General features: G+C 35.6%; 1 protein-coding gene across 2 annotated transcripts; it reads right to left on the bottom strand.

The window, feature by feature from the left end:
• Window positions 1-203: 203 nt before the first annotated feature.
• LOC137407761 (TBC1 domain family member 16-like) lies at window positions 204-13,508 on the bottom strand. Of its 2 annotated transcripts, none has more exons than XM_068094144.1 (10): window positions 13,278-13,508; window positions 12,157-13,090; window positions 11,718-11,890; window positions 10,600-10,779; window positions 6,216-6,364; window positions 4,266-4,458; window positions 3,230-3,364; window positions 2,281-2,375; window positions 1,678-1,906; window positions 204-766 (listed from the first exon to the last, which is right to left on the bottom strand). In XM_068094144.1, exons 1-10 carry the CDS (start codon window positions 13,482-13,484, stop codon window positions 566-568), a joined length of 2,496 nt encoding a protein of 831 aa, XP_067950245.1. In that variant the 5' UTR covers window positions 13,485-13,508; the 3' UTR covers window positions 204-565. The 2 variants fall into 2 exon arrangements, 1 of the variants encoding a protein (XP_067950245.1); XR_010980037.1 differs by having other exon boundaries at window positions 647-766; window positions 1,678-1,884.
• Window positions 13,509-16,291: the final 2,783 nt, after the last annotated feature.

Below are 16,291 nucleotides of genomic sequence, written 5' to 3'. Positions count from 1 at the left end.
CATAATCAGATAAGTTTAATAAAAATGTACAATGAAACAAACAGTTGTCATGTTTGTGAAATATTGAAGCAGTCTATTAAGAACTATGAAAATTTTGAAGGTGTTGTTTGTATGCTGAAAATAAAATAAAAATACTAGATTGCACTGATATCCATGTGGGAATTTGGTATGTTCAATCTGGTTATGATTTGTAACAAATAAGAGACATGGTCAATTAAAATCTTATGACATGGCATACAAACATGTAACAGAGTAGATAAAAGCTTGTCAGAAAATGTAGTACCAACTTCCGAGAATTGCACAAAATAAATGGTAAAAAGTGAAAGTCTTGAGACAAAATATTTGCAAAAATAAATAATATAACCACAGGGTCAGGAAGGAGTCCTATTACCTCTAAATACAACTGCGAAAACCAGATATTGCTAAAACAAAAATGGTAGAGATATACCCAATAGCAACAAAACAGTTTACCACTTGTGACAATCCAAAGCAGCACATAAATACCGAAAACACAGGCTAAGTTTTTGCCATGGATACTAAGTACAAATGGAATGCTCTGTTCAGTTTACTGCATAATGCCGTGCATATTTGGTGGTTGAGAAGACACACCCATGTATGGGCAACCATCTATGCTATCATGTCCAATGCACTGCACTGCGGGCACGTGTCCACTATCCCACATCCCAACCGAACATGTGGAGCAGAGATTCTGAAGCGTACATGGCAAGGTCTCTAGCAGCCTGAACTGATGCATAAGAGTCCTGGCCTACATAAAAAGAGTTAAGTTTTGGAATCTAGCTGAGATGAGTGTCAGTGTGTATGATGGTATGAAAAAGCCATTGGCTATAACTAGACCATATTAGTTTAGCCCTTTCCACATACATGTAGCTGCTGAGACATCAGTAGTTGATCAGTATTTATCATCCCGCATGCGTTACACATGGGTTAACAATAATAAACAATGATTAGAGTGAGATCTTGAGAACGGAACTCTAGTTCAGGAAGGGTTGCCATGCTTTACATGTTATGAGCAAGGCTACTCACGTAAGCAAGGGTTGTCATACCTTATACGTTATGAGCATGACTACTGTACCTTAGCAGGAATGTCATACCTTACATGTTATGAGCAAGGCTACCGTACCTTAGCAAGGGTTGTCTTATCTTACAGGTTATGAGCTAGACTACTGAACCTTAATAAGATTTGTCATACCTTACATGTTATGAGCAAAGACTACGGTACCTTAGCAAGGGTTGTCTTATCTTACATGTTATGAACAAGACTATTATACCTTAGCAAGGATGGCGTGGCCCTGTATATTATGAGCAAGACTACTGTACCTTAGCAAGGGTTGTCTTATCTTACATGCTATGAGCTCGACTATTGTACCTTAGCAAGGATGGCGTGGCCCTGTATATTATGAGCAAGACTACTGTACCTTAGCAAGGGTTGTCTTATCTTACATGTTATGAGCAAGACTATCCTACCTTAGCAAGGATGGCTTGGCCCTGCATATTATGAGCAAGACTACTGTACCTTAGCAAGGGTTGTCTTATCTTACATGATATGAGCAAGACTATTATACCTTAGCAAGGATGGCTTGGACCTGCATATTATGAGCAAGACTACTGTACCTTAGCAAGGGTTGTCTTATCTTACATGCTATGAGCAAGACATACCTTAGCAAGGATGGCTTGGCCCTGCATGTTATGAGCAAGACTACTGAAATGTAACAACATCTCATCACTAGGCAAGTCCTCTGTCAGTACGTCATCAGTGTAGAGCTCTATAATGGCTGTCGCAATGAAAAGATGAAAATAATCAGTTTGTATGTTGGCCCAGCAAGTCTCCCATATAGTGAGTGATTCCTCTTCCACAAACTCTCTCTTGAAACAGAGCAGCACCCACCTGCACAAAACCATCATACAGATAATAATAGCAAAACTATATCAAACGAAAAAGATCAACAACACGAACCATTAACGTTATTGACTAGGTCAAAATTCCCTTATGGAGCTATTCGTGTGAGTTTTTAAACAAATCAAATTGACAGCTGTTCAGTTTTTAAAAGAAATTTCAAGTGCTGTTTGAAAGTGTTTGAGCAAACTGACCAGCCCCAGAGCGCTCATCACACAGCATAAATACATCGTAGTGTTTATAGAGTTCCTACACGTTATTCACGCCAAATGGATAAAATAACTCCATATAGAATGCTTTGTAAAATACACACTGGCTGTTACGAAACATTAAAAACCCTGAGAGCAAACTCTATAACAGAATACCTGTGTACAAAAAGAAGACCCTCTGCCTCCCCTACTTTCATCAAGTGTTGGTAGAACTTTGGTTGCATCAACCGTAGGAGCTCCTTGAGGTATAGCTGCAATATTGACCAATGCCTTGGTTCTACCACGAGATGGCTACTTACATTAATGGCCGCTAGAGGGTAAGACCTAATGGCACAAAAATTTTGCGGATGTAATGTAACAAAGATGGAATCTTAAAACTTAATGAGTGATGCTGGATTTCAAACCGTTCCAAATTAAAACACAATTAATGGAAAACTCTATATAGAGAGCTAACGGGAATTCAAATGATCCCTTTTCAAAGAGCCTCTAAAACAGTACTGATAGCTACAAAGGGGAGCCTGCTGTTGCTGTAAGATGATGTAAACTCTATGACTACCATTTCACATATTGGCAGGGCAAAAGTTCTATAAAGGAAGGCTTTTTCCACAATTTGCATGCACTATGCACATGTTGTGCGATACAATAAAAATACCACCTGTTTGTTTCAAGAACCAAACATAAATGTTGTAAATTGTGAGAAAAATGCAAAATGCCAACATATTTAACAGACAGCAAGAGTACTGCTGAACTATAGTTTGAAAGCATTATTCAATATGAAAAGTGGGCACAACTCCCCTGTAAATATGCTATATAGGGCATAGTGAACCTAAGGATAACCAGTTAAAATGTGTAGCAGTAGATTTACGTTGAAACGAAACCATCTCAAGTATCTCCCTTATAATATTGAACACGTACATAGACTGTATCAAGGCCTGACACTCGTAGTATTTTAACCTTGATGTAGTCCTAAACCGTGATTGATTCATATAGGTAGAAAAAGGATTCTTGATTATTCATTAATCAACCAAAGATAAATAATATTTGAGACACGGTAAAAGATGAATAATGATTACAGTAAAACCAACAGACAACAGTCTTTACCTACCAGCTGCTTATCCATGTCAAGATCTTTGGGTCGACTGTTGAATATGGTTCGTTGCATGAGACCGACAAAGCACCAGTAAGCATCAGACTCATTCTCTATTTGAACTAGCACCGGGGAAAGCAGGTCAGACATTCCCTTTAACAGATGTTACAAACAGGATGCTATAGAGATCAGACCTGAGGGGATTAGGAGGAGCAGAAACAAACATACCTAGAGCAGTTCGTGTAGACGCCAGACTACAGTGGGAGTAAAATAACCATAAGAATAAATACCCTGACGCTTTAACAGTTAAGTAAATACAAACAATACGCCCCAGTCAGTGGAGTCTGCACACTGCAGAGCTGTGATACAAACACTAGCAATGAGAGACTTAGGAATGATCTCAATTACAAGAGGTAAAAGATAAGAGTAACTCTGGACTGGAATAGAACAGTGTTAATAAAAGTACGACTGTGAAAGCAGGAAAAGAAAGATTGGTTTACAGTCTTTCGCATATGCATAGAACAATAGAATATGCCATGACTACAAGTGTTCTAACTACATCTTGGAATATTATTAAACATACAGACTTTCACCCCCTTATTGTTATGACTATATTGTAACAATATTTTAGATCGATTTCACTTGAAATCGTACTGTATATCTGAAAGTGGGTTTCTTCCATGAAAACCAAACTTATAACAGTTGCACAGCACCCTAAATTTCTTATAGCTGCAGCTGATTATAAATACCAAGAATTCGACATAACTGCTGCCATTTAAGAGTTGCCTTTTTAGATGCGTGTCGAAAACATACTTTAAAGCTTCTGTTAAATACTGTTTCACATGCAATGATATACTTGCAGCAAACATGGCTCAGTTACTCATTTGTAGCCTTGCGTTAGATGATACAGTGATTCGTAGAACATTCACATTTGGTCGTTATTTCCAACTTATATAGCAACAAGGCAAACCGCTAGCTGGGCAAAACAAGTAATGAGAAAGAAAAGACGACTGTGACTATAGCCAAGATGGGGATGAGTCCCCATAGGACAAACCTGAGTATAGCCCAGGTGTGGATGAGCTACTGCATAGTTTAATAATATCTCCTTGAGTTTCTCAACATTAGTATTCCCATCACCCTTGTAGAACTGATGGGCTCTGTCTGTACGCACCACATCCTTTTCTACCGTATTTTGGACAGACCTCCAAAATCTTGCCCTCCATGCTTCATTCATGGACAGCTTACGCCTGCATGTAGATTTCAACATACTTTAATTCAGATAACTAGATAGTGGAAAATTGAACACGTCCACTCAGTAGTGCTGCTCTCAGATAATACGAACTAGAATGCAGCCAACTCCAGTCAAGGTTTGTGTATTATTAGAGATGACACCAAGCGTTGAAGCCTCAGAGACAAATAACTAACATAGTTCCATGAAACCCTTGAAGATGCACCAGCCTGAGTATGCTATATGAGAAAAACAATTTCTGTGCGAAACTTCACTCATGTGGAGTGGACCACCCACAAGTGTCTCATGCCATACGAGAAAGGAAAGTAGTGCATGGCTTTGCACTTTGGGTCACAAAGTCTGCATGCCATTTTTCAATCTTAGTAGTGATTGAAAGTTTCCTGTCATCAAAAACTTAAAAAGTGTAATAGTACTAATCTGTTGCGCTAAACATCAAGTCAAAGCATACTGACACACATTAGCAATGTTTCTAAAAAGAAAAGCTCTATGTCATTCACAAAAACGTCTTTTTTAATTTATGACTGGTTTGTGCCGTGTACGATTTATTGACTGTAACTAGTTGCCTCCGAGTGTTCTATGTAATAGCGATAAATAAGATATATTCCCAGCAATACGACTGTTCAAGAATGGAAAAAGACCATATGTGTCGCGGTCACAGAAACCATGATTAAGTCGCAAGTCACGAAGTTGAGTTATCCGACATTGAAGTTGCACCAACTGAATTTATAATACTGGTAATGATTTTTGTAACACGTGCATCTGGACCAATCAAAAAGTGATCTTTCTGAATCTGAAGACAGTTTAGCCAATAGAAGTCTTCAACCCTCGGAAAAACCCTCTTAAAACCGTTGCTAAGCTAAACAGGAAGTACTGAAAAATGGCGTCCGATAAATATTATCGTTTCTTTTTTGCCGATTTTAAAGATAACTCTGACATTTTGGACACTTATAATCAGTACTTTGGGGTTCCAATTGATGTCAAAAGCAGTAAAAGTAAAGGGATTTACGATTATATTTTCCTAACAATTCTTAAAAGATTATTACATTATTTAATCATAAGAATAATTATTCGATTTTATAGGATTATTATCAGATTTAATTACAAGAATAATTATTCGAATTTCCAACATCGAAGTATATAGGGACCGATAGTGTGCAATATGTTACTGTTGTTACTTTTTTGAAGATTTTGCTGTGCTCGATATCGCGGTACTGCCAAGCCGTTTTAAATATCTACAAAATTAAGTAATACATTTTCTTATAAATATATAGCTATTTCTGTGACAACCAGCTAAAATCTGTTTAGATTTTTGAATTCAGCATAATTTTTTGAATAGAAACACAGAAATCTAGATGAATATCACAACCTCTTGATATTGGTTGCTATGACGTTTTGAAATGTAAACAAAATTGGGCATTGGTTTTCGTTTCTCAAACTTTAACACCAGTTTTCTCGGAACTATGTTTTCGCACTAATGGTAAACGCGCATTCAGTTTATTGACCATAAAATCTGCTGTAATTAAGCTAGAATCAAAAACCTTTTTGCAAAATAACTGTGAGAATTTTCTCTTTCTGCTAATGTAGATAACTCCAAATCTTACAATCCCGACTTAACCATGGTTTCTGTGATCATGACCCATATTAGCAACACTTGTAGAGGACAAAAATATTACTGTTTATGCTAAATCAATCAAATATTCTCAATAAACTTTTAAGCAATAGGAAGACAGAGCATTAACACAAAGGGTCTCCCACCTTTTTAAACAAATCTTTTCATATCGCAAGAGCTTATCTCTGCGTATTTCCTCTCGCTGTTTGTAAGTAGAGTCATACGGATAGTAGTGCAGCAGAAAAGGCCAGACTTCTCTTCTAAGAGAACTCTCTATCCCTCCAAAGAATACCATCTAGAAGCAAGAAAAGATTCCCAGCAAATAACTGAAACTGCACAACCCAATGTTATAAGTCACAATCTATGTTTGCAAACACGGTGTTTCCTACAAGTATAGATATATTTTAGCAGAAACGCAACTTTGTAACTGCTTGTCATCGCATCAACAAGTTGCAACAACTGAAATACATCCATGTAGTAAATGAAATAGAAATACCATCTTCTTAAAGTATTCTGTTAGATGCAGCCAGCAGTAATGTGTAAACAACTCAATCAGAAGAGAGGCTTGTAAGCGAGAAGTTAAGACATCCTCAACACTTCAACTTTTTAGCATTCCCAGGAAAAAAACAGCAAAAACGAGGGAAAGCAGAACTGGACTAACATAGGTGAGCACACTAGACTATGAGGAATGATTAGAAGTGCATCAGAGTGTTAAGAGTCAGACCTCTAAGATATCAGGTATCGATGATATAAGAGGAGGCCACAGCACTACAGTCTACCAGATGACTGGATATCATGTTTCTCTATGACCCTCCTCATGCAGCAAACACTGATGCTACCCGTAACAAAAACACCAGTGGGAGATTATATGGGCACCCTGATAACTGCTAAAGTTGCACGCTACACATTTAGATTTGCCACACAGCATCCAATTTAATGCGAAGTATTTGATGATTTTACCTGTTAACTTTGAATTCTCCTCTGGTATTTTCAGCTTTATGAAAAACCTGTGTATAGACGGGGGTGTTCTCCGTAATGCGCATGACAAAAAACGTTTTCTTCTTTTGAACAGTGATAGAGTACAAGATTAAGCATAGAGAATGAATATCTAATTTGAAGGATTTGCATAATAACTAGATGAATAGCTATAGGTTATCTCAACAAACCTTCTGGTCACGACATACATATAATGAATATGCGTGCGTATGGCTGAAACATACATATAATGAACATGCGTGCGTATGGCTGAAATAGTTTGTAAGCTTGAATATAAATATTGCGCAATGCCTTTGTGGCCTAAATATGCGAAATTGAAAGCCAGTTGTACAAATCAATCATACGGCTAAGCAACAGATCCTTTTAATCTTGTAATGGACAGCTTGACTAACCTCATCTTGAAAGGCTGAACTCAGCTAGTCATAGGAATTGACTAGTAATATGACTGAGGAAGCTTAAAATGCTTAACTAAACAATTTTATGCAAATGTAAATCCTGTGGAGAAAGGAACACGTAATTGGCGATGTTAGTCTTTGAGCTAACGTGATAAAATGTAAGAGATTTGGGGCTTAACTTTCGAATACCTGCGAGTAGGACTATTAAACAGATGGAGACTCTTTGCTACTGAGTCATTATTTTCTAGCATATTCTATTGTGTATGCTGGGTCCAAGTGATTGCGTGTTGTCTAGTTGTGCAGGTAGCAGAGTGTATGCAGAGTTGAAACTTCAAAGCAAATAAACTTTCCTAGTCCTCATTGAAATTTTGGAATTACAAAAACAAACTAGAGTATAGAGTGGCATAAACTAGACAGAAGTATAGTATTATACTTTCACTGATGGTTTCAATCTACGCACTAAACATGGATATGAAACAGCGAGTTCAACCACGAGTTCAAGAGCTGTAGCGGTAAAACAATAATAGCTGACTGAAATGAGAGTTTGTAAGCAGTTATGAGTAAACAATACTATATTATATTGGGTATAATTGAGGCAAACATAGTTTGTGTTACGGAAATTGATAAGAGAAGTTTAAGTGGCGGTTTCTATCAGGTTTGCAAATATGTGCGTCATAAGGCCGTGATGGTCAAATAATTTTGGCGGTGCTTCACTTTAAATGTTCCAATATTTGAAGATTTACAGCGAGTCAAACGATTACCTTATTACTATTCTGTGTACATGTATTTCAATGATAAAGCATGAAATTTTCACCAAAAAAACTAAACATATTTAATGAAAAATAGTTAAACATACAGAGAGATGCAGGAGTTTTAGTGATTACTAATATTAACAGTGTTGTTAACAAACACAACAACCAAACAACTGATGAACACAAGCCACTTGTTATGATGGGATGTTCACTAAGATCTTTGTTTTAGTTTCATTAAATAATAGATCAGAAAATGCATATAAATATAATCATATAAATATAATCATATAAATATAATCATATAAATATAATCATATAAATATAAATATAATCATATAAATATAATCATATAAATATAAATATAATCATATAAATATAATCATATCAATATAATCATATCAATATAATCATATAAATATAATCATATACATATAATCATATAAATATAATCATATAAATATAATCATATAAATATAATCATATAAATATAATCATATAAATATAATCATATAAATATAATCATATAAATATAATCATATCAATATAATCATATCAATATAATCATATAAATATAATCATATACATATGATCAACTTGAAATTATAATCAACGTCATAGTATTGAGTTGATTATACTTATATGAAAAACAACCTTTTCAGTATTCAATGGTGAATTGTCCCATTTACAAACAGAACCGCAGGAAATTCAATCATTTTAAAAGATTTTTTCGAACTGTTGTTGATCAAAAACTGACATGGATTACCTATTTTGATAAGTATGATATGTATACACTAACACGAGAGTTCAGTTTTGTTCCTGACTACACATGCCCGGCTAGTGCTCTATAAATAGCTTAGGATGACTCATCCCCCTATCTTATGGCTTACTTACCAGCTGGTCAGCTGGCCTTATTCACTATCACTATGTTTCCATGATGCACAGTGCTTCGATGCAGCCCCCTCCAAAGTCGAGGGGACTGTACGTTTACATGCTGTGCCATGGTTTTCAGCAAACTAGCCAGAGAAGAGAAATTGTATAAATCGAATCGCCGGATGGAAACATAGAATCGATCATGGATACCGAACGTCAGAAACGGTCTTTTTATGCTTCTGTCGTCATAATACTTTTATTTACAATACACATTCACAAGGTTTTACAAACCTTAACAAAATTTTTACAAAGTAATATATTTTTAATAGGTATTTTTAAGTAATATATTATTTAAATGTTACTGTTCTTAAAAGTTCTTCCGATCTTTTTTCACTTAAATTTAATTATGGTCTGCTCCTACGAGGATGATGAAGTGATTACTTTCCTGGACTTTGTTACCGATACCAACATTTTGCGAAAAATAGGTGGCAAGTCCTAAAGTAAAATTTAAATAATATATTACTTAAATAAATATTTATTAAAAATATATTTTTTGTAAAAATTGTGTTAGGGTTGGTGAAACGTTGTGAATGTGTATTGTAAATAAAAGTATAATGACGGCAAAAGCATAAAAAGACCCGTTTCTGATGTTCGGTATCCATGATCGATTCCATGTATCCATCCAGCGATTCGATTTATACAATTTCTCTTCTCTGGCTAATTTGCTGACAACCACTGCGCAGCATGTAAACGTACAATCCCCTCGACTTTGGAGGGGGCTGCATCGAAGTACTGCGCATCATGGAAACAGTGATTCAGTGTCGAGTTGGCTAGTGTTAACTGTGGTTCAGTTGCTAATAAAGCTATCTAATTGAAATGTTACATTTGTTTATTGCTTTTTATTACAAGATGTAATAAATTTAAAAGAAGCTGAGAAGAAAAAGCAGCAAGAATCCGAAGCCTATTCACTTTCTGCCATAGTAAACAAACAGAGGGAGGAAGCATCAAATCTTCGATATAAATATTGGGGGGTGATATAAATATTGGGGGGGGGGTTGAACAAGCTCAAATCACACCTAGTTAAATTTTGTGACTTCAAAACCTGTATTCCAGCAGCGCTTTACTGCATGGTTTGGCACGCAGCAGCTAAAAGCAAAGAATGCGTTGCAAAGGAATGCTGCCCAATAACATCCTTAGTTTGACTGCCCACATAGGATAAGCTAAAATTGCTAGACACAACTAACAAGGTAACCGTGAGTGGACAAACCGAGAGATCTACAATTTGATATCCTCCGACTTGCACAGAACATGGGACACTAAGAACCAACCAACTAGTCCTTTTTCTAAAACAGCAAAGCTAACGCAGGATGGTTTGCTAGCTTCTAGACCAAAACAAGTTGTGCTAGTCTAAGTTGTGAAATGCATGTCAAGTTTGGAAGCACTTGAATACACACACACACTACTTATTCATCTGATTAGTTTTGCTTAGAGAAGCCATCTTGAACACATAAGCTCACCTTTTTCAGGCTAACCTCATCAGCGATCTGACCATCACTATTCATCAGGGCCTTCCATGCTACTGCATCAAGTTTCTGGTAGAGTGACTGTTCAGGGTGGAACTCCTCCTCATCCCTAGCTTTGGGTTTCACTACCGGGAAAAAGTGAGTGAGAGAAGATCGTGCCACCTTATTCCACGGCTGCAACAATTCACTTCACGCTATGGCAGAGTGAGGAGGAAAGAGATGCTGCACACAAACAATCTAAAACTTGGTAAAATAAAATAATCAACACATTACTTTTGTCTGTGTTTACAGGTCTTGAAATCTAAAACACAAGCATGCCTATTCTGTTAATCAACCAGATTTGTAACAAAAAGTTGCAAGCAAGCACTTTTAGACCCAAACGCTGCATATATAAATCTTATACATGTAAGTCAAACATGCATTCATAAATACTTCATGAAACTAAAACTTATAAGTGTACATTGTAGCAATTAGAGAAGATAATACAACATAACAATCTGAAAAACAGGCAAGTATTGTAATCTGACAGATAATCACCAATTTACAGGAAGCAGAAGCAAGAATAGTTTGTCATGTTTGTGGCAGTTACTAAAGTGACTTGTTAGTTTTATGGCACGACTATCCTTGCTCAGTAGGGACTTTAAAGTAGGGATTAAAGATTAAGCAAACAGCAAAGCTTTTTTGACAATAACATACAGCGTCTAATGCATAATATATCTCATATGCATTGGAACAAAATAGTCTGGTCATTTTAGGCATGCATTTAAATTTTGGCTTTCCATTGACCAAAGTGGTTGTATGATTTCACTCTCTCAAATAGCTAAGCATTTTAAATGGCAAAGTGCTTTTTCGGCATCAAAAACGCACTTTATTGACTACCTGTTAGGATTGTTACGCTATATTATATTTTGTGTCTTTGTATGTTTGTGTCTGAAAAAACATTCCAGTCGCATTTTAATTTAAAGTTAACAGAATTGCCTAAAATTCCTCTACTGCACCCTCCAAAGAACATGCATGTGTGACTATGTACAGAGGTGCTGAAAAAATTCATTTCTGCAACTTGTTATAGCAGCATAAAACTCATAACATGTAAAATGATCCATTTACCAAACCTTATTTCTCGGTGATCGAAACAGATTCCAGTCCTGCAACAGCTCCGCGAGCTTATCTAGACCTCCATTGTTGAAGTGAAATATTTTGTATTGACTCTCTCGGCTTGCGATAACCAATTGACCACAGTTGTTTCCACCTTCCGCAAAAAAGAGTCGAAGGGATCTCATCACACCTGTTAATGCCACAAAATTGTTTTGTACTGTGTAATATACTTTGAGTGTTTTTACCTAGTAACATAAGATAGATCTTCTGCGATGTATTTCCATAGAAATTATTCACAAACACCACTAACTGACGTATATGTTGTGACTAACATAAGGTCAGTTACAACATACATTGTTTTGAGGAATTGCTTAAAACAAACAAAAAACATAAATCCTAAATTGAATCATGACAAAAACTTTTTCGAAAAATTTTCCCTACAAGGGGTCAACCTACCTAGATTTACAGAAAAAACACTAGGTCTGGATGGAATTTGTTCTGAATTGCTAATGACATCACTTGCTGCTGGCTGTAGTTTTCTACGTGAATCGGCAATCATCTCTGCTGTAGCAGTCAAACTGATGATATCGCACATGGATGAAAGATCAGACAAACCAGATGGAGAAATAGGTTGGGGAGAATCAAGGCATCCTGTAGAGCTATCACTAGAACTGTTTTCGATATCAGCTGTGACTTTGAGAGATACTGGACTGAGAGGGCCAGTAGCATAAGAACTAACAGATAAGGACAAAGGTCGTTTGTGAGGAGAACCTGTATTTGGTAAGGCAGCTTTTGTAGAAACATTACACATTTCATCTTCGTCACTGCTGCTAGTCATGCTAATAATTGTATCTCGGTCATAGCAAAAATCTGCAGATGATGTAGATGTATCTAAGACAGAGCTGCCTGTTGAAGGTAACTCCGGTGATGTATCATCATTGATATTACACACGCTTATTCCATCTACCAGTAAATGATCATCTGCTTGGCTAGCTACACCGAGAGTAGCAGCCTCATCTGGGAGCTCGTTAAATGCTGCCTCGTCCCCTTTTTCATTATGCTCATTTTGAGTAAGTCTTTTCGCTTGGTTGCTGTCGCTACCAGATTTTACTGTTTCTCTCTCAGTCTCGGATATATTTTCTTTATTACTAATTCTCGTGTTTTCGTCTTCAGTGAGCTCTTCACTACCTGTATTGCCAATGAGCTCATTGTTTTGCTTCGTATCTTCTTGTCCATAAGTTTTTGCGGCATCATCTAAATTCGACAGTTGAGCAGAACTAGAATTCTTTGAACTGCTTCCTACTGGACTGTCCAAGCTTTGTGGATTTTTTTTGATGGTCACGTTTGGAACCCAGTGCAAGATCAATGTAGGGTTAGCTTGGTTCTCAACCTAACAAAAAGGTACACTTTGAGAAAATTTATATAAACTCTAAAAAGAAGCAATTTTAATCCAAAACGCTTCTGAAATGAGTAGTGAATCTAAGTAATATACATACTAATAGCCAAATCAACATTATTCTAAATCTATTTTCAGCTTAACAATATCCAAACAGATACAGAAAGAATAAGTCAGTCACCTTTGAGCACCGAAGCGAGAGATAACCTGGTACTGGATCTTTACTGCCATTGCTGTGAACGCATACATTGTTTTTGCTATATACTATTTCACCATCTAAGACTGGAGCCTTCGAACCGCTAGTTGACAATCCGAAAAGAGACGTGGCTTTCTCAAAGAGTTTTGAAAATGGCTCTTGTAATTTGGTGGTAGCTGGAAACTTATCCATCCTTTATCCGACATCCAATATCAAATGTCCAGCATACTGTCCTTGATATACAAAGGCAATGTAATGAACACCATCTACATTACATGAAGCAATTATATGCACGGTTATGCTAAATTTAGCCTAAAGCTATTCTCTAATAATGCCCTTTGCAACACGGATTTTCGTTAAACTTATATCAACGTATCTACATGTAATATGATAATAACATGCACAATCCCTTCAAATAAAATATACTGAGACATGACCCTAAATGCATCCTTATTCACATAAACTATATTTGAGCATAATAAATAATCTACGAAAATGAAAGAAATGAAATCATCAACAGCCTGGTTAGTTAAAAAAACCTTGGTCATCTATTATATAATACATTTTGTCCAAAATTGAGTAACACAAATATACCGTAAAATATGCTACAAATTACTCTTGTTTGATTCCAACTAACTAAAATACTTAATTATAGTGAATAAAAGTGTGAGCACAAATTCATGTAATCGCTGCTTTTGGTTTTTTACAAGCAAATAATAATATATCATGTGTAAACTATTTTTAACCTTCTTCATGATGGCCTTTCATGTAGGTTGAAACAATAAAAAAATTACAATGACACCGAAGTCTTGTTTGTGAGGTATTTCAAACCGCTTGCATAAACATATACAGACACTATTCTACTTGCAAACATTCATGTGACATACAATGGTAAATACAAACGGTGTTGCGTGTATGCAAAAATTGTTCAAAAATAAAAACAGTAGATATGATGCTCGTACAGAGATTCCATAGGTTAGACTTTATATTGCATCTGTTTAATGTATTTGCATTCATTATACAATATGGTTGGAGAAAAGTAAAAGGCTTCTAGTGATAGTGGAAGTGTAAAAAAGTGGCAAGCCACTTCATTTGAAACGAAAGTGGCAATAGTAAAGTAGCTTGATGCTGGTGAAAAGATGGTGAGTGTTGCACATGCATATAACACGAATTATTCGACCATCAGTACGAGTTACAAACAGAAAGACCGATCATGGAGCATGTAAACGGTACCGTGCCGATACAACTCGTGATCATTAAGAAGAAAAGATGGAGTCTTAAAAGATATGGAGAAACTTGATAACATATGAAAAAATTGACAATATATGAACAAATTCGCTTAACGAGCGACCATTCAGAACGTATTTCGTTAGTAAATTGGAAAGCGTCTGTACATGTATATCATGAAAAACCTCTATTCTAATGCCACCTTTATTCGAATGCCGCCTTTTTTTGAATGCCGCCTTAAATAGAACGGCATTCAAATAGAAAAACTATAGAAAAGAGGTTGAAAAATACATCACCGTCCTTTAAGTGAACACCACCGCTATTTGACCGGCACTTTAAATTCTTTGATCTGTATGAACCCATAATAGAAAGTGATCAGTAGAAGTTTCCACAAAATGGGACCAAAATGAATAAGTCATATCAATAACGATTAACTCTTTCGTTGTTGCTGTAGTGGTTGGCATGATTTTAGTGACTGTACCTGAGAAAATCGATCATCAAATTCAGCCAGTTAAACATCAATTAAACAGCCACGTTAAACAGCGCCACCCTGTATTTGAATGCCACATGCAGACTTGTAGACATTACACGTGAAGGTTGAATATCAAGTTTACTTTCTTTAGTTTACTCGTAAATTGGTACAGATATTGATTAGCATTTTCTTAAAGCAACCTATTACATCAAAAAATTTAGTTTTTACCAAAATAAAATGGAACTGAGTAAATTGTTTTATCATGTACTATAATTGTTATTATCATTGTTGTTGAATTAATATTTATTAGGAGTATTTTCTATTATTTTAATGCGATGTACAAATTTAACGAGGGAGAAATGAAATTTCTCTTTTTCTCTTAACGGTCGCATGATCTGGTAACATATTGTGAGTCCAAAGAAGGTCCAATGGGTGCAAAATATTTACAATTCAGATTTTATGCTCATAATAACATAATTTTCTAGCTTATCCTACCAAAAAATTGCAAGTTTATTAAAATTCACTAGCAAAATATCCAAATAAAAAGAACAAAAATAGTTTGTACGCTCTGTCACCAATCAATTAAAAACAAAACATCTTGCATTCAAAATATAATACCAAACAAATTAAATATAGCCAATAAATATATACTGCCCAAATAGTGACAAACTTGGTGATGCTTTGTTTTCACTTTCGCTTTTTCGCCCTCATATAAAAAATATAGTACGGAAAGACACAAACACGGAAAGTAGCACATACTGTCTGAATGCTTCAATTTCTAGACAGTGTATTGCATATATTACATAGAATGTTGACAACAATTAATAATTGATTATAAAAGGAATTAAAGTGAGTTCTGGTGAAATTCAAGCTTTTTTAAAAGAGCAAGCTTTACTCAATTCAAAGTTGACAATATTTTTCTCATTTCTGAGATTTGCTAATTATATGCTAAAACTCTGAAATTCTATTTTTGTTAACCTATTATGCATAAATGTATACTAACTCAAGATGCATTATCTATATGACTATACAAAATGTTTTTCCTGAGTTATCTTTACTTGAAATGCGCTTCGGTGAAAGCAGCAATAGAATACAAATGATTGAAGTTTTCATCTTTAAAACTTTGATGAAGTAATGTTAGATTATAGGAATCACATTTAACCATCTCCATCTAAAAGGTATGTAAACTATTTGTCATTTCGGTGATAAACCTTTCGTTATGCAATTGTATGATTGATCTAAATCGATACAAACTGTGATACTTTCTCATATATTATGTTTTTTAAACCTATTTAACCAC

This window comes from Watersipora subatra, chromosome 1 (genome assembly GCF_963576615.1).
Source record: "Watersipora subatra chromosome 1, tzWatSuba1.1, whole genome shotgun sequence".
In the NCBI taxonomy this organism is placed as follows: Eukaryota; Metazoa; Bryozoa; class Gymnolaemata; order Cheilostomatida; family Watersiporidae; genus Watersipora; species Watersipora subatra.
The sequence above is the reverse complement of the archived record's forward strand: the minus strand, read 5'-3'. Positions and strand labels throughout refer to the sequence as shown.

Coding starts and splice junctions, on each gene's coding strand:
- LOC137407761 (XM_068094144.1), bottom strand. CDS start 13,484: ATGGATAAGTTTCCAGCTACCACCAAATTACAAGAGCCATTTTCAAAA. Junction 10,780..11,717: donor TTCGATCACCGAGAAATAAG/GTTTGGTAAATG, acceptor GAATTGTTGCAG/CCGTGGAATAAGGTGGCACG. Junction 6,365..10,599: donor ATGAGGTTAGCCTGAAAAAG/GTGAGCTTATGT, acceptor TCTTGCTTCTAG/ATGGTATTCTTTGGAGGGAT.